The sequence below is a fragment of the Macaca thibetana genome, chromosome 16 (genome assembly GCF_024542745.1).
Source record: "Macaca thibetana thibetana isolate TM-01 chromosome 16, ASM2454274v1, whole genome shotgun sequence".
Lineage (NCBI taxonomy): Eukaryota > Metazoa > Chordata > Mammalia > Primates > Cercopithecidae > Macaca > Macaca thibetana.
The window spans coordinates 64,031,241-64,049,060 of NC_065593.1; the positions used below are offsets into that span (position 1 = coordinate 64,031,241).

At 53.7% G+C, this 17,820-nt stretch overlaps 1 protein-coding gene across 5 annotated transcripts in view; it reads right to left on the reverse strand.

Moving 5' to 3' along the window:
- Positions 1–2,185: 2,185 nt before the first annotated feature.
- The window catches only part of SAP30BP (SAP30 binding protein), a 161,946-nt gene continuing 146,311 nt past the window's right edge, over positions 2,186–17,820 (reverse strand). For 2 of the 5 annotated variants that reach the window (XM_050764399.1, XM_050764400.1), the window contains 9 exons: positions 15,834–15,876; positions 9,585–9,673; positions 6,375–6,466; positions 5,581–5,641; positions 5,076–5,127; positions 4,110–4,168; positions 3,274–3,354; positions 2,873–2,957; positions 2,186–2,603 (listed from right to left, as the gene is read on the reverse strand). In XM_050764399.1, the coding sequence (XP_050620356.1) occupies positions 2,422–2,603; positions 2,873–2,957; positions 3,274–3,354; positions 4,110–4,168; positions 5,076–5,127; positions 5,581–5,641; positions 6,375–6,466; positions 9,585–9,673; positions 15,834–15,876 (744 nt within the window). In that variant the 3' untranslated portion in view covers positions 2,186–2,421. Of the gene's footprint in view, positions 2,604–2,872; positions 2,958–3,271; positions 3,355–4,109; positions 4,169–5,075; positions 5,128–5,580; positions 5,642–6,374; positions 6,467–9,584; positions 9,674–15,833; positions 15,877–17,820 lie in introns of those variants that run through there. The other 3 variants (XM_050764403.1, XM_050764401.1, XM_050764404.1) reach the window with 2 other exon arrangements.

The window sequence follows — 17,820 nt, forward strand, 5'->3', positions numbered from 1 at the left end:
TAGGAGCAGAGACCACCCCTTCGGAAGATAAGCAAACTCACCTCTCCTCTCATCCCTCCATCCTCCGAATCACCTGCGTACTTATCTCATGCCAGGCACTGGGGCACACTGGTATTTATGGCTGCTTTGTTTCTGCTTGCAAGAACTAGGAGACATGAGCTGTTTCATCCCCATTTGTGGGCAGAGGCTACAAGGCAGTGAAGTGTGATCCTAAAAGCAAGGGGGTGCTGCAAGCACTGAGAATGGAGCACCCCGCTGTCCAGCAGTCAGGAGGGGATTATAAAAAGCTGAGACACATCTTGGGGTATTACATGTGCAAGGTGCGGAGCTAAATGAATCCCGATGCCCACCCAAGATCAGAGCCCTAGGGAGAGGTAGCGGGTGTGTGAGTGGGGGACAGTAGGAGCCGTGGACAGAGCTCAGTTTGGACACTGTTCTTGGTGAGCAGACACACACTGGTCAGAAACAACTTTGGCCCCTAGTGCCTGGGCCATCCACCCACAACAGAACTGTTCACACACCTCTGGGCCATCCCTGATGGGACTAAGGTGGGCAAGCACCATTTTAGAGAAGAGGAAATGAAAGTCCAGAAGGATTAGAAACCTTGACCCAACTCACGAAGCTAAGTGGGGCAGCAGTTTTGCCTGCGGCTGCCCAACTCTCAGCCTGTGTTCACTCTCCAGGCCCCCCACCTCTGGGGCCCCGCAAGAGACAGTCATTACTGCTTTAACTGAACAGATAAATGGCAGGGCCGGGGCTGCCCAGAGGAAAGCGGGTAGGGGAAAGACCTGCCAAACCCCATCCTCCCTGACAGAGCATGAGACGGGGAACAGGCCAGTTTGCTTCTCTCCTCGGTCTACAACAAAACAAAATTGGATTTAGCCAACAACAAACACTGGCAGGAACTTTACAGTTTATAAAGCTTTTGCATAAGTCACCTCTGGTTCCTCCCAACCAACTTACGACGCTTTATGACCGTGATTTTCAGACAAGAAATAGGCTTACAGAGGTAAGGGTTTGAGACCACTCAACTGGTTTTAACAGAATCTGGCCAGAGGTGCCGGCTCCATGTCCACTGCCCTTTCCGCAACGCCACGGTGCCTCCCACAAAACACCCACAGCGTCCTTGGCTAATGAGGGGCCCCTGTCGGAGGCCACGGGAAGCCTTTTCAGAGCCCCTCTGGGGCATGAGTGGGGAGCGGCTCTGCTCCCCAGAGCTTCAAAGCCCCATCAAGGAAGGGCTGAGACCTGACCTGCTGAAGTGGCCGAGTGTGTGTATGGGGGGAGTGGACTCAATTTTTATTTTTGAAACCTCATGCACAGAGTTCCTTATATTCCTCAGGTCCCACAAGAGTACCAGGTGCAGTTTCAGAACCACCTTTCTAAACCTCTGCCCACCAACTGAAAGCAACACGGCCCTTCACAGCCCGGCTTCCTTCTTTTGACACACAGCTCTTCCGCGCCAGTGGAGAGTCGCCAAAGGTCACGAAGGGTAAACAGTCTCCTCTGGACTCCCGGTCTGGGAAACCCGTTTCAGCCCCGGGGGGAGCCCAGTGGCCACTGGCGCTGCCCAGGGGCTGCTGTGGGGCAGAGATAACACGCACAGGAAGGGTGGGGTGGCAGGAGCCCTCCCAGGAGCAGGGCTTGCCCGTAAACAATGAGCTGCCGCCTGGCCAGGGCAGGAGGTGATTCATCTGCCCCCGCTGCTCAGCTCCTGGCTGGCTGCGCTCACGGGGCACCGAGGGACTGGGGCAGCCCTGGCCAGGCGCTGACGCCTCCCTACTCCCTGCACAGGTCAGGATCTCACCCCAGCCCTTCTGGAAACTGGCTTGACTTCAAAATCCTGGGTGTGTCCAAGAAGTGATCTGGACTGGGGAGTGCTCAAATGCACCCAAGGGAGCACAGCTCCACCATCACCCAAGAACTGGCTGGGTTTTGGGATCCAGGCGGCACATGGAGCGAACGTGGAGCTTGGGGGGGGGTCCCGCCTGTCCATGTCCAGAGGCGTACACGGGTCACAACGGTGACTTCTTGGGCCACCCCTCTGAACGGCATCCCAGGCCTCCATCACCCTATCGTCAACCCTGAGGCAGTAGTCCCAACCAAGATGGGGGGACGTGTGAGCTGAAGCATTTGCCTGCAAACAGAATGCAGGAGAGGCCAGTGCATCTGAGATGCCAAGAGGTAAGAAAACGGCACTTTTAATGGGCGGCAGACCCCAGGTGGTGCGTGGACAGACCCTGTCCACAGCACCTGGCTCCTGTGCTGCCTGTCCTTCTGTCTGGAATGCCACATAGAAGCTCCTCTCAGGTGGCATCAGGGGAGCAGGTCCCAATCCTGAAATATACAAAGTGGCGCCTCCCACTGGGCAGTGGTCACTGGGCTGCACAGTCCTTTCGAGTCCTAGGGTGGCCCCTCAGGTCACTGCTTGGCCTTCTTCACAATGGTGCCCACAGCAGAGATGACGGTGGTCTTGGAGCCGCTGGCGCTGGTGGTGACCGTGACGACAGCTGGCAGGGTGGCTGTAGTGGTGAGGATGGTGGGCTGGGCTATCGTCGTCACTGGGATAGCCGAGTCCCACTTGCTCTTTCTCTTCTGAGCATCTGGAGATAAAGCAGAAGTCAGGATCGCGATCCACTAATGAGCAGCGCTCTCTCTCCCTTCCCCTGCAGGCCAGCACGGGCCTAGGGAGCAGAAACCGAAGGGGCCCCCCCAAGACTCCAAAGCTGGTTCTCAAAGTCCCTGCTTAGAAAAGAGCAAGGCTGAGCCTAGGCCTAGATCCACGTGTTGTCTGTTGCCCAAACTAGCCAGGGAGACACTGGCTCCGTGTGTATGGCAGGAGGCAGGGAGGCAGGGCAGCTCTGCAATCTACCTGCAACAGCTGTGCTGGCAGTGGTAGTGGTGGTGGCCGTGGCGTTGGTCGTGGTGCCTTTCTTGGTGCCCGTCACAAACTCAATCTGGAGAGGGAGAGGGAAGAGAATAAGGCTGGGCAAAGCTGGGTGTCCATAGCCTTTTGCCATCCGTCAGCTCCTGGGGGACAGGAGCTTGGCACTACACAAAAGAGGCATTGGAAATGAACTCTGCTCTGACCATCTGGGGGAGGGCGAGGTGTCTAAGAAGAACCCAAAGGGGCTTTTCGCTCTTAAAAGAACTTTCCAAACAGTACTGGATCCCTCCCGGCATCACCAGGTCTCTGCACATGCCCGGCACCCCCGGCCCACCGCCCCACCTCACATGCCCAGAACCGTTTGGCCAGGCCCCTCCTCCTCACACCCAGGAGGAGGCGGCGCCCGCCCGCACAGGGGAAGGACAGCTCCGGTCCCCAGGCGCTGCAGACACGTCCCTGCAACAAGCCTGGGGTTTGGAAGGGAGAGGGAAAGAGAGAGAAGGGAGATTCAATCAAGGGTTAAGAATGAGAAACCCCGATTATCCCCTTGCACCAGCTCCCACGTTCCTGGCCCAGCAGCCAGTGACTCCAGAGGGCCACCAGCATGCCCAGGCCCCAGAGCCCCTCTGCCTGGGGTGAGGGAAGCAGTCTGGAGGCCGCAGCTGCTTGAGGATGGTCAGGCCGAGCCAGACGTGGGAGGAGCTGGTGTCCTGATGCCTGGCTCCGAGACTGGTCACAAAGGGAACAAGGCCCAGAGATAACACTTTGGTCTCACAGCCAAACTGATGCTCCCTGAAGAACCCAGACCACACTGCTGGGGAACAAGTGGCGCTCAGGGCCCTAACATGGGACCTAATAGGTAGCACCCAGGCGGGCCACCGAGGGCAGCTCTGGAGGCCAAGAAACTCACTGAGCAGAGCAAGCTGGGCCCGGCACTCTCTTAGGGAATTACTTCCCTCCCTTCAGGCCACAGAGGGCACCCACGACCCAAAATAGACAAAGCCTCCCAAGGTTCTGCAATTGAGGGGAGGAAGGGGGTCACAACGCAGCAAGCAAGACTCCAAGGGCAAGGCAGCAGGCGAGCACTGCAAACCCAGAGCAGGGCCTGTGCACTGACATGGGGCCAGGGCGGGGGGCAGCCTGGACAACCTCTGGGCTCAGCCAGCAGGACCCATGCACTTCACATCTGCCTTTTCCATCTAGGAGGTCTGCCATCACTTACTTTCGTTCGCTCCTTTTTGGCCTTTTCCAATTTGTCCATCTCAATCTTCTGGGCCTTGGCTATGAAGACAAGAGAAGCTGTTACAAAGGCGGCCCCTGAGCAGCTCTGGGCTGAGGGAGCCGACTCTGATCCCTGCGTTCTTTTCAGTGGGCTAAAGGTCTTCATGGGCTCAGTGTTCTTCGTGCTAGGCAAAATGAAGCCAGCCCTTGCTTGGCGTAGGGCAGGGGCCTTCAGCTCCAGACTGGAGGGCTGCATGCCCCGTGTCTGTGTCTGGAAGGGTCAGCTACTCCTGAGCTCCTGTGGACTGCCACACACGGAAATACAGGCCCAATGGGGACTACCTTGCTACTGACTGAGAGAAGCTGGAATCAGAGATTATTATGTAAAATGTTGGCAATGAATTCAAAATAAAAGACAGTAACATTCATGAAGGCCAAACAAAGCACCTCTACAGGCCAAGATCTGGGCCATGGGCTACAGGCTCAAGACCTATGGTCTAGGGGTTTGGGCCCTTTGACATTCCTCCCAGTTCTCCCAAACTGGTACCTTAAGAATAAGCCACCCTCTCACTGGCCTCGGAACATTCTGCCTGCACCTGCCTGGCCCCTCTGCCTCTTCAAACCTCAGCTGGAACACAGTTTTGTCAGTGAGACCTTCCCATCCCTTTGGCCAGATTAGATGACCCTGCTTGCCAAAGCTCCCCTGTACCCAGCAACTCTGTCATCACCAACACTTCATCGATGCTGGCATTACTGGCGTGATGCATTACTGGCATCTTCTTTGCTGTGGCATAAGCCTCTTAAGGCAGGGGTGGGTCTGTCTCATTCAGGCCTGTACCCAGCCCCTTGAACATGGCCTGACGTAAAGGAGACCCTGAAATACGTGTTGCCTGGATAACCAACTGACTGGATAAAGGGACAGTTGGGTGGGCGGACGAGGTATATGGGAGGAGGGATGAAAGGCTACCTAATGCCTCATAGTAGGAGTCCTCAGACCAGCCATGGGGATCAAACATATCCTGCAAAGGAAAAGGCGAAAGTTGCAGTTAGTAGGAACCGTCAGATGACAAATGACTCAGAAACCCAAGTTCCTTGCCTGAGTCTTTCCACAGAGCTTCCTGGTCTGGGGTCCCCTTACCTGGGGCTCGGCTGTCATCCCTGGTCTCTAGCCAAGGGGCAGCTGGCAAGTGCTGAAGAACACGGGAGCATGAAGCCCCCATCCAGTGACCCCCAGGAGCAGCAGGTCCACACATGTCCCCACCAGTCAGGGGCCAGACACCAGGTCGGCCACTGGAATCTCTTTATTGGACTATTTCAGAACAATAGGGACTCAAACACAAGACATGGGGACTGTGCTTTCAACTAGCGGTGCCACTACATGGACCCTTCTGTGGCTGCAGGTCAAACCCCATGGAACAAGCACAGGACCCCGGGTGTCCCCATCACCCTCCAGCTCCGTGTGCCAGACGTACCTTTGGGTAGTTGGTGCCAAGCTCGTCAATGGCACAGAACTGGATCAGCTTCTCGTAGATGCTGAAAAAACAGCACAGGCGTTGAGCAGGCACAAGTCCACGTCCCTGCCTGGGGCCTGAACCATCCAGCTCCTGGGGCTGACACAAAACCTTCAAAACCTTTAAATCCAGCTCAGCTGCTCTAAGCAAGCTTCCTGATGGCCCTACACCCTCCCAGGGAGATGGACCTGTTAACTAAGGGCCGGGAGGAGCATGGGGTCAAGGTGATGGCTGAGTTTTGTCCCACTGACCTTCAGTCTGCATGGCTGGGTTGGGCTCACCACACTCAGGCCCACACAAGGGCCATGCTCTTTCCCCCGTAAGTCACTAGCTTGAGCATTAAATGGAATAAGACCAGACATAGCTCTGGTCCTAAGACCTCTCACCTATATGCAAAAATCAGCTTTTTAGAGTTGAAAGATGAACCTATAGTAATTGTCTAGTCCAATTCCTTCCATGAGGACAGGGGTCTTGAGAGGTCATGTGCTTTAGGCTCAGAGCAGGGACGAGAACTCAGCCAGGTCTCCCTCATCCCCGTCTAGGTCTCGGTATGGATTGCTTTGTGTTTTGTCAGGATCTTAAATGGCAAGCCTCTGGCTGGGTTAGCATAGTCTGCCGTGTCCAGCAGGCACTCAGTGTAATGACAAGTCTGGGTGATGGTTTGGGCTCAGGGCTTTTCCTCACCACCTCCTTGGGGACGTCCTTAATCCAACATTAATAACTCAATAAACTTTGCAGGCTCAAGGGAAACTTACCTGGGGTTCCGAAATTCTTTCTTTCTTTGGATAATGTAGTTCATATCCATTCCCTCCTTTATTTTTCGTTCATAAAGCTTCTGGATCTTGTCCTATGGAAGAGGAGCAGAGGGGTGTATGACAGAAGCCCACCCCTCCACCATCCCAGCCCCTGGTCACCAGCTACGTGTGCAGCATGAACGTGAGGCTCCAGAGCCACGCAAAGCCCAACTTGACCTCATGTTAAAATTTAACCTATTCTTGGCCGGGCGCGGTGGCTCATGCCCGTAATCCCAGCACTTTGAGAGGCCAAGGCGGGTGGATCACGAGGTCAGGAGATCGAGAACATCCTGGCTAACACGGTGAAACCCCATCTCTACTAAAAACACAGAAAATTAGCCGGGCATGGTGGCAGGCACCTGTAGTCCCAGCTACTTGGGAGGCTGAGGCGGGAGAATGGCGTGAACCCAGAAGGCGGAGAATTTAACCTATTCTCAGCCGGGCGCAGTGGCTCACGCCTGTAATCCCAGCACTTTGGGAGGCTGAGGTGGGTGGATCACAAGGTCTAGAGATTGAGACCATCCTGGCCAACATGAAACCTCGTCTCTACTAAAAACACAAACAACATTAGCTGGGTGTGGTGGGGCACGCCTGTAATCCCAGCTACTTGGGAGGCTGAGGCAGGAGAATCGCTTGAACCTGGGAGGTGGACATTGCAGTGAGCTGAGATCATGCCACTGCACTCCAGCCTGGTAACAGAGTGAGACTCTCTCAAAAACACGAAACAAAAAATTAACCTATTCTCTTTTTCCACCCTACCTTTTGCCCAGAATTGCACACAAGTAACATAAACCAAGACCAGGCTGCTTTCACTGCTGAGGTTTCCTGACACTCTCTGGATGACAATATAGTGAGCAGTGAAAAGATCACAGCAGAGGAGCCACGGAGAAAAAAATGAACAAAGCCCCAATTGGTTAATCAGTTCCAGAATCATCCGAAGCAGGGTCTAGGGTACTGGTGTTGATATGCAGGGAATGAATCCTGGTTTTAAATTTTAACATGAGGTCAAGTCCTCAGCAGAACTGTGAACCACAGGAGACTTCGGAAGGGCTATGGCCTTTTCATGGGAGGCAGGAGTAGTTGTTTGGATTCGGTCTTGCAAGCTTTTTAGAATGTGTCTTTTACGGGGAGGCGCACAGGTGGCTGGTCCGCGCTGGCTTATCGAGGGTATCAAGGGTTAACTGCTTCTCTCTCACCCAAATTCCCCACAGGTCATGCCTGGCTCTCAGTGGGAGAGTGGAGAACCACCACGGGGGATGCAGGCTGACCTACTGCGGCCAGTGCCACAGGCGTCCTCAGGAAGGGGGTCCTCCCCAGCCCATGGACATGATGCCCAAAGTAGATGGCATCAGCATGGCCCAGTGCCAATGAAGAGGGCCAAGACACCAGAGCCACCTCTGGTAAGAGCAGTCTCAGCCAGGAAGGCGGGCACTGGTCCAGGGCAAGATCTACCTGCAGCCTCCCCCTGCAGTGGGGCTTAAACAGAGATTCTCCAGAAGGGAAACACCTGAGGCACTGTGCCAGCAAAGCGGGCGGGCAGGCCTGGAGGGCCCAGGTGACAGCATTTAGGACATGTCAGGAGGGGTGATCCACTCCCCTTATTAGAGGCCAAATCTTTCTACCGAGACTGGCCAGAGCAAGAGCTGAACCGCAGAGGGAGGTCTGTGATATAATCGCCGAGACTGAAGAACTTCTGTCCTCCAAGCTATCTCCTCCAGGGTCATGGAGGGAGCCATATATAGAAGGCTCAGCAACTTGAGGAGAACCCATGTCATACAGATGACTTGGCTGCGTCTCCTGGGCCGTAAGATCAGTTCTACCACCCCAGATGAACTAAAATGTTTGCTCAAATGCCATGGTTTCCACCATCAGGAGGGTCTAAAGAGGAGGCACATTTGGCACTGCAGGCAGTGCGCCAGCTGTCTCTGCCTGGCGGGTTGCTGGAGTTGTCCTTACAGGCTGGAGCTTGCTGTCTGGTTGTCTGGCATGGAGGGTGACGTGATTCTGGAGGGTGGTGGTGGGGAGACGACTCAGCTATGGGAGGAGACTTCCGGGAAGGGAAGATAATCTGCCCTGCACCCCCAGTTCTGACTCTGGCCCTCCCCCAGCGTGCTGCATTCCTTAGCCTCAGGTCCCATTAGTCATCCATCCGTTAGGGTGGTGTCACAGGCTTGCTGTGCAGCCAGAGGCCCCCAGTGGAAGCTCCAGGATCAAAGGTGAAGCAGGTGGCCCAGGAGCCATGATTGTGCAGCCTTGGGTGCCTGTTCTATTGTTCATCACAAGGGAACCCACAGAGGGACAAGGAGAGCCACGGGCTGAACCCCAGATGTCCCCCCCGTGAGTGTAACTGCACAAAAGCTTCGACTCCTTGGGATTTGAAAACCTCCTGTCAGTGCTGCATTCTGTCAAGCAAGAAGCTACTGAATCAGCATTTTAGAAATAGATTAGCGTAGAAAAATGTATATATATAAATGCTTGTGATTTTTTCATTTCTGTAATTTATTTTACATTCTGAGGGTTCCTCAGTTTCTTAGCAAAGCTCTTTCTCAGAAGCTCCCATTGGCCCAGTAGGGCTGCAGAGAAAAGGTTATGTTCTTTTCTCTGTCTCTGCTTAGGACCTCACTGAGGGCAAGCCAGGGCCGCCCTGCTGGAGCAGCACCAGGGGACATGGTGGTGGGTGTAGGAGCCAACTCCTGAGATGAGGCTAATAGGAGGTAAAGAGGACTGCAGGATCCTTCCCACCTGTCAGTTTCTTTTATAGAAACCTCTGTCCCGGCCGGGCGCGGTGGCTCAAGCCTGTAATCCCAGCACTTTGGGAGGCCGAGGCGGGCGGATCACAAGGCCAGGAGATTGAGACCACAGTGAAACCCCGTCTCTACTAAAAATACAAAAAATTAGCCGGGCGTGGTGGCGGGCGCCTGTAGTCCTAGCTACTCAGGAGGCTGAGGCAGGAGAATGGCGGGAACCCGGGAGGCGGAGCTTGCAGTGAGCCAAGATCGCGCCACTGCACTCCAGCCTGGGCAACAGCGTGAGACTCCGTCTCAAAAAAAAAAAAAAAAAAGAAACCTCGGTCCCTTTCCCTGCCATGGTCTCTTAAGGTTAAGACCAAACCAAACACATAACCCAGGCTATCTAATCTATCCGACCTCAGTAGCCAAGCCTCATGCTTACTTGTAAGTGATTTGAACATCTGCCAGGGGGTTCTGGCGGGATCTTGATTTCATCAGGCGACATGTTCCGAACTCTTTCAGAAAAGGAGGCTATTGAGAGAAGAAGGAAAAATTCTGTAGGTGGGGATCAGAACAAGGGACAGACATGGACAAAAAAACATAAGCACATAAAATGTTATCAGGTAGGGATAAACACTATGAAAACAGTACAACTGAGTGTTCAGATGTGGCCTCTGTGAGGTGTCATCTCAGCTGAGAGTGAATGACCAGAAGGGGTGGGCCACGTACCAGCTTGGGAGAAGAAAAGTTCAGACAGAGGGTATAAATGTATACAGTAATTAACGTTTCCCTTTTTTTTTTGTTTTTTAAAGAGACGGGGTCAGCTGGGTGTTGTGGCTCGCACCTATACTCCCAACATTTTGGGAAGCTGAGGTGGGCAGATCATTTGAGGTCAGGTGTTCTAGACCAGCCTGGCCAACATGGCGAAACCCTGTCTCTGCTAAAAATACAAAATCAACTGGCAGGGTGATGCACACCTGTAAACCCAGCTACTCGCGAGGCTGAGGAATGAGAACTGCTTGAACCTGAAGGTAGTGGCTGCAGTAAGCCAAGATTGCGCCACTATACTCCAGCCTGGGTGACAGAGTGAGACTCTGTCTCAAAAAGGAAAATAAAATACAGAAAATGAAATAGAGACAGGGCTTTTAGTCTGTAACCCAGGCTAGAGTGTAGTGGTACAATGATAGCTCACTGCAACCTCGAACTCATCTCAGCTTCCCAAGTAGCTAGGACTACAGGTGCATGACACCATGCCTGGCTAATCTTAAAAGTTTTTGTAAAGATGGGGTCTCGTTATGTTACCCAGGCTGGTCTTCAACTGTTGGATCAAGCCATCTTCCCGCCTTGGCCTCCTAAAGTGCTGGGATTATGGGTATGAGCCACTATGCCTGGCCCACAACGGTTAACTTTTAAGGAAGAGTCAGCAGTGTGCTGGTAAATGTTTAATCACCAGCTGGGTGTGGGGATGGAGAAAGGGGGGAGGCACCATGATCTATGGCATTTGCCATTTCTTGTGGTGTAAATTCTTCTGCCATAGCCAATTTCAAGCTACCAAGGTAAAGTCACTGAACCCAAGGCTGGGAAGAGACGTACACAATAGGCTCACCACGTAAGCCAGCTGCAGCCACCACTGCACGTCTCTTAAACCAGCTCCAGCCACCACTGGATATGTCTCTAAAATACTTGCAAGACTTTTGAAACTCAGAGGTGCTTGGTGCCACCTGTCTACATCTACGGCTAACCTGCCTAGGCTCCAGGAGAAACAGAATTCAGGGTTCCCTAAGTTTTGGGTCGCAAAGTAAACAAAATGGCCGTGTGCATAAATGATACTTACTACCGTTATCAGCTGAGGATCTTTTAAAAATAAACAAATCAACTCTCTCTTAGCCCACCTCATTCCTGAGAACAAAAGGCCCGTTCTGGTGGGAAGAACCACAACCCCCAGGGGACAATTTCCTCAGAGATCTGCCACGGTCGCCAGGCCTTGCTCTCTCCAGCCCCTTCCCCGCAGCCTCGGGCCACCCGGGCACTGCAGTCTTGCTTTGGCTCGCTGGGACAATGTGCTATTTGTTGTTAAGATTCTGTCTGCTCTTCAAAACACTCCCTCATGAAAAGGATCATACAATAAGCAAAGAGCAGGCAGGCAGGGTGGGGCAGGACGAAGAGAAAGAATGAACAAACCACCAATAACACTCAGCAAGCACTTACTGGGCACCTACTGTGTGCAGGCCTGCTAACCCACTGCTGAGCTGGCCGGGCTGGCTTCGCAAGGCCAGCCCCTTCTCCTCTGCCCAGGCTGGGTTAATGTTTGCTTAGTAGATAAGGTGCTTTGATCTCTGCCTGGAGTTTCAAGTTACTGTAAAGAACACAGTGCCGAGGAGGGCTGGGGACAAGGCTCCCAGACTCTGCCAGTCCAGCTGCGGCAGGACAAGCCCGTGCACACTATAAATACGCTCTGAGACAGGGGTCGAGCCTGGGGCCATCCTAAAAACATGACTTCATGCGCTGATTTTCACTGCTGTCAGTGGATTCTCACTGGAAGCACCCCAAGAACAGAGCACCAATCTGCCATTTTGGATGAGGGCAAGAGGACAGAGACTGGCTGACACATTGATCAGAGGTCCTGTGGATCCCAGATGCCAGTGCAGCCCAAGAGCCAGGGACGAGGTGCTTCTCTTTGCCCAGCACCTTCCTTTGGTCTCCTGACTCCTCAAGCAAAGCTGACACTCAGATATGGCTGGAATTCAACTCTCCTCCAACTTCCTCCTTCCTCCCAGCCCTGGAATACGTGAAAGTGCTAAGCCTGAGGTTGCAGAAGCTGGTGGAGAGTGGAATCAGCTGCAGGGAGCTGGTCCTATCTCACAAGCAGCAGCAATAAAAGCAAGGAGGGCCTTGGCAGGCGCTGGGTACATAAATAAGCAGGGTTAACTTCTTCCCTGGGCTGGAGAGTGCGTATGTGTGCATGTGACAGAGACAAAGAGTGCCCTTTGGCATTTGCCAGGAAAACCTTTTGGAAAAACAGGGTGTGACCCTGTTGCCACAGCAACCCAGTCACACTCTGGGGCTCACATGGTGTACAGTATAAGAGGAGGGGAGCCCCTCCTGAGCCTGGGGCTTGAAACAAGATAATTCCTAGGCAGTTACTGTCAAATAAAGGGACACATTCAGGAAAACTAGATACAAGTATACACAGAGCGTGGAAGCAGCCTTCAGTGACCCTCTCCTTCCTGAGTCCTGGAATGAATCTCATGTGGGAGACGCCAGCCCCACATTTCTGTTTATTTTTTTTGAGACGGAGTCTCACTCTATCGCCCAGACTGGAGTGCAATGGCGTGATCTCAGCTCACTGCAACCTCCGCCTGCCAGGTTCAAGCAGTTCTCTTGCCTCAGCCTCCTGAGTAGCTGGGACAACAGGCACGTGCCACCATGCCTGGCTAATTTTTTTTTTTTTTTTTGTATTTTTAGTAGAAATGGGGTTTCACCACGCTGGCCACCTCAAGCCATGTCCCCAGGACATCCATAGAGCAATGTGTCCACAGTCTCTTGGAAGCAGTGCTGGGTCTGTGGCTGCTGCCTGGGCATGATGGGGGTGTTCTCAGAGGCAGCCGCAGTTAGGACTTGAGAAGCCAGCTGTCAGCGTGAGTTGCCCTGGTGCGTGCCCAAGTCAGAAAACACCCAGAGTACCCACAGCTGCCATGGAGGGATCTGTGCAGGAGTAGCTAGTTGGACGGGCTCATGGGATGGCAGGGAGTGAGTGAGCTGGGGGGCTCCAGGGGACAGTAGAGTATCTCCAGCTCCTGAGTAACACAGAGAACCCACGCCCACTGCCACACCAGCACCACTGCTCCAGGCTCAGCCGTGGGCATCGGCGAGGCCCTGGAGGGCACTGAGAGGGTGTGCATGCTTGGCTCTGTCTAGGGGCTGAGTGCTGCAGACGCCTGTGGCTTGGCTTCTCTGCTCTCCTGCTTGTTCTCTTAAAGCTGGGGCTGTCTACATGCATGGACATGCTTCCCATACCTGGTAAGCAACCTGAGTCCTGACACCAGAGCGGACAAAAGAAGCTTAGGCAGAGAGGCTGACAGGCACTGCATCATGAATGGAAGCCACTGTCCTTCAACTAATTACGTCTTTAGTAAGAGGAACTAAACCAGCTACTCGTTAATGAGGAATGGCGAGTAATCAAAACAATGCCGCTTAAAGATCCATTTTTGTCCTCCACAGGTGAATGAGTAAACAAACTGTGGTGTATCCCTACAGTGAAATAGTACTTGGCTACAAAAAGGAACTCTGGATATGCCCAACATGGATGAGCCTTGCAAGTACCATACTGAGTGAAAGAAGCCAGACAAAACTTTCTACCCTGCTTCTCAACTGCGGCTGATTCTGCCCTAAGGGGACATTGATCACTGTCACATCTGGGGGAGGGAGAGTGCTTCTGGCATGCAGTGAGTAGGCAGAGACCAAGGACACTGCTAAACATCCTACAAAGCACAGGACAGCCCCACCACAAAGAATCATCCAGCCCAAAGTGTCAGTAGGGCCAGGGCTGGGAGATCCTGATTTACAGGAAATTCTAAAAAATGGCAAAGCTCTAGTGAGGAGCGTGTAGATCACGGCTTGCCCGCGGCTGAGGGAGGGAATCAGCTGTAACAGGATTGGGGCAGAAGGGAACATTTCAGAGTGATGGGCGCGTTCTGCATCACGACTACATGCATCTGTCAACATTCACCAAATGGCACCCCTAAAATTGGCAAGTCTTACTCTATGTAAATTACACCTCAATAAAGCTATTTCCAAAAAATGGCACAGGGAGGAAAAGTGACAAGTTGGCTCTGGAAGCGACTGGGGGCTGAAATGGCTGACGCCCACACACGTTCCACTGCCTGCTCAGCACTGCTAGCAAGAGCGAGGGCATCTCTGCCTTGGCATGTGACAGGCTGCTCTCTGATCCCCGGCCGTGCAGTTTCTCACAGTGAAATGCACAGTTGGCTTGGGTGATGGTGGGGTAAGAGGCCAAGGCTCCTGCCCACACCCTGCTGGTGGATCGCCTCCTTAGGGCAGGCCATCAGCTTCCCAGCAGATGTGAACTCTGCTTCCTCTGCCCTCAAAGCCAAATGTTGCACTCCTACGGTGCCACTTTCTAAAGAACGAACCCTAGGTTTTAGGAAAGTCCTGGTTTGTATAGGATTTGAAAGACTGAAACTCCACCAGAGAAGCCAGGGATTAAGGCCCTCCTGCTGAGGGTCTGGGCTGCTCAGCTTACTGTGTTCCCACCCAATCCTTCTTTTTCTTTTTTTTTTTTGAGCCGGAGTCTCGCTCTGTTGCCCAGGCTGGAGTGCAGTGGCGCGACCTTGGCTCACTGCAAACTCTGCCTCCCAGGTTCACGCCATTCTCCTGCCTCAGCCTCCCGAGTAGCTGGGATTACAGGCGCCCGCCACCTCGCCCGGCTAGTTTTTTGTATTTTTTTTTTTTTTTTGAGATGGAGTCTCGCTCTGTAGCCCGGGCTGGAGTGCAGTGGCCGGATCTCAGCTCACTGCAAGCTCCGCCTCCCGGGTTCACGCCATTCTCCTGCCTCAGCCTCCCAAGTAGCTGGGACTACAGGTGCCCGCCACCTCGCCCGGCTAGTTTTTTGTATTTTTTAGTAGAGACGGGATTTTTTTTTTTTTTTTTAGTAGAGACGGGGTTTCACCGTGTTAGCCAGGATGGTCTCTATCTCCTGACCTCGTGATCCGCCCGTCTCGGCCTCCCAAAGTGCTGGGATTACAGGCTTGAGCCACTGTGCCCGGCCCCAGTCCTTCTTTAAAAGACAAACAGAATCAACAATTCCTAGCTCCTTTAGTTCAGGAAAAGGAGAACAGACTCCGTAGCAGAACTCCCAACAGAAAGGTCCTCCTGGGAGAAAGCCTGGGTGGGAGGGACTGACTACTGGGGCAGCGCTTCCAGGTGGTCCCTGGGCTCGGAACCCCCAGGGCTGGAGCCAGTGAGCCACTGAGGCAAGACCGCAGGAGGGAGGAGCCTGTTTGAGAGCCGGTAATGGCCGCCACAGAGAGGGAGGGCCAACTCCACCAAGAGCCCTGACTCAGCTGCCGGGAACTCCCCCAGGTCGGGCTTTGGGAGCCACATGAAAGGAGCTGGGGGGCTTTCTAAAAGGATTAAAAGCCTGGGGCTAGCACAGAACTTGGATGATGTGTGCTGTTTTCCAGAAACATAGTGTCCCTGCTCCTCCCAAATCACAAAGAGCCCCAGACTCCAGGGCTGTGAGGCATGCTCCCGCCTGGGGACAGAGCAAAGTGCCAGCAGAGGCCACATGCTGACTCCCTAAGCAGCATGCATATGCCAGCAGAGAGGGGGAGGAGGGGGTGCAAAGACAGAGGACAAGCCCAGGGCACTAGGGGAAGCAGAGACCAAGACACGCTCCCAGCTGAGGGGCCCTGAACTCCCTCTTGACAGCGTGGGCGACCAACCAAAGCCCAATAAAACATACCACAAATACGATTTTCAAAGAAGAACTGTTCCCTGGGCGTCTCGCCCGGGCATCCTAGGAAATGCCAAAGGCCCTGAGAGGGAGCCGAAGGGACATGGTGCTCACAGCAGACAGAAGCCCTGTGGGGCGGAAGGCGTGGCATGGCCGAAAGCCAGGCTGCTAGTGGTAAGGCTGAGAAACGTGTCCCCAGGATCCCCCAATACTCACCCACGAGTTCCTGGGGGTCTCGCTTTTCTGCTTCTGTATTATCCTGCAAAAGAGAAACAAACACGAGGAGGTAAGACTGGGGCTCCTGAACCAGCTACTCTCCACTGAGACCACTCACGGTTTTTAAGGAAGGAGAAAAAGTAAAAGCACTGCCAGGAACACTAAGGGTAAGCTGATGTTTCAGGGGCCTCTGGCACCCCCAAGCCGCCGAACCCTCTTCTTCCCGCATCGCAGCAGCCAGATGCTCTGGAGCCCAAGCCGGTCTCTCCTCCAAACCTCTTCAGTGACCAAACCCACCATCGCTGAGGAGAGCACACGCCAGCAAGCCTGCTGCGGCCACCTGGGCAACGCATACCCTGCCTGTTGCTCTCCCCTGGGTCCGAGGAAGCTTGCCTGAATGGAGTGCAGAGTTCAAGGCCCCGGCCAGCCCAGACATCACCACCTCTACTGCTGGTACCAAGGAAGCAAGAGGCGACTGCTTTCTAACAGCAGACTCCTGAGATGAAAATGCAGACTAGCCGCTCCCAAGATACTTCTCTTATTTTTAGTTCAAAAAGGGAGGCTTCATCATAAGGATAAAGGGGCAGCTCACGGAACCTCAGAGAAAACGTGTAGCGAACCTTGAATAAGTGGCAGAATGGGGATCCGAGAGAGGCCCCAGGATCAAGGCAGCCTCTCTCTGGCTCTCAGCTCCCTTTCCACTGGCTTTATACTCCCTCCAAAAAAAAGCTTCCTCCAATCCCTAATGCAAACAGCATCCCATGACAGCCACGTCCACAAGTCCTACAGAAACCTGAGAGCAAAGGCTTCTGAGACATTTTCTGGATTTCACTGTTCCATGGTAAACGTTTCATCTAAACCAAAGTCAACGCTGAGAAAGCCACGGTCCAAGTCCTACGTCACAAGTCTTCCCCTGCCTCCACTGTCTCAAGTGTAAAAGGGCAAGAACACACGTCTCCCCCATTTCTGGGTTGCTGACACCCAGGCCCTCAAACCCAGTTAGATCAACAATCTCAAGGGCCATACGCGCTAATGATCAAAACAGCAGAAGCAGAGTTCACAGAAAGCTGTCAGACCCCATGTCCTTTCCCTCTGATGAGCAAGGGAGGAGATGAGACAGGAAGACTCTGCAACAAGATCTCGAGGACAGGTGCAGAGCTCCGCCGGCTCCACTTCCACAGACATGGCACACCACTCCATGGCTCCGAAAGGAAGGTGCCAGGAAGGCCACCCAGTTCCCCACACTGAACCTAGACTCAGTCTTAGCCCCCTTCCCAAAAAGTCCCTCCTGATGCTGGGACAGGCCAAATTCCCCATTCCTCAGAACACTGCAGCTATTCATTCAACCTGGCAGGGCACCACGTCCAGGCCAGGCTGCTTAGCAACCCATCTCTTCGAGCCACTGCCCCCTGCCAATCAGGTGGGCAAAGAGGAGGGTGGGAGCGGGCAGGGAGGCGCGCCTGGAGGACTGCCACACCAACTTCAGGTTGCAGTCATAAATCAGCGGCTCTCTAGAGACTGCCAGTCTCTCAGGGGACGAACAACAATCCCTTTGTAGCAGTGACTCTGAGGAAACCAATGTTCACGAGTGTTAGTAACAAAACATGGGACTGTAAAATGTCCTTACATTCTCCCTCTAGAGAACAGCTTTCTGGGTGCTGATGGTGGGAAAACATCAGCTCTTCCCGCACATGCCAGCTGGCTGATCATACAGGGACTGACCATTCATTAACTCTCCCTCCAGCCCCCACTCACCCTTCCCCAAGGCTCCGCACCACACCACACCCGCCCCTTCTCATGGACTCAACTGCAGAGGCCCAATCATCACGCGGGGAGTCTACCATGTCTACCCCAGAGCCACAGGAAGTTAGTCACCAAACACGCAACGGCTCTTCAAAGGGAAACACACTTGCCACTTCAGAGGCTCCTTAGGTCAAGTAAGAGGCCAGGAGCCTCCCCGTGGCTTCTTGTGGCTTTTGTGACCCTG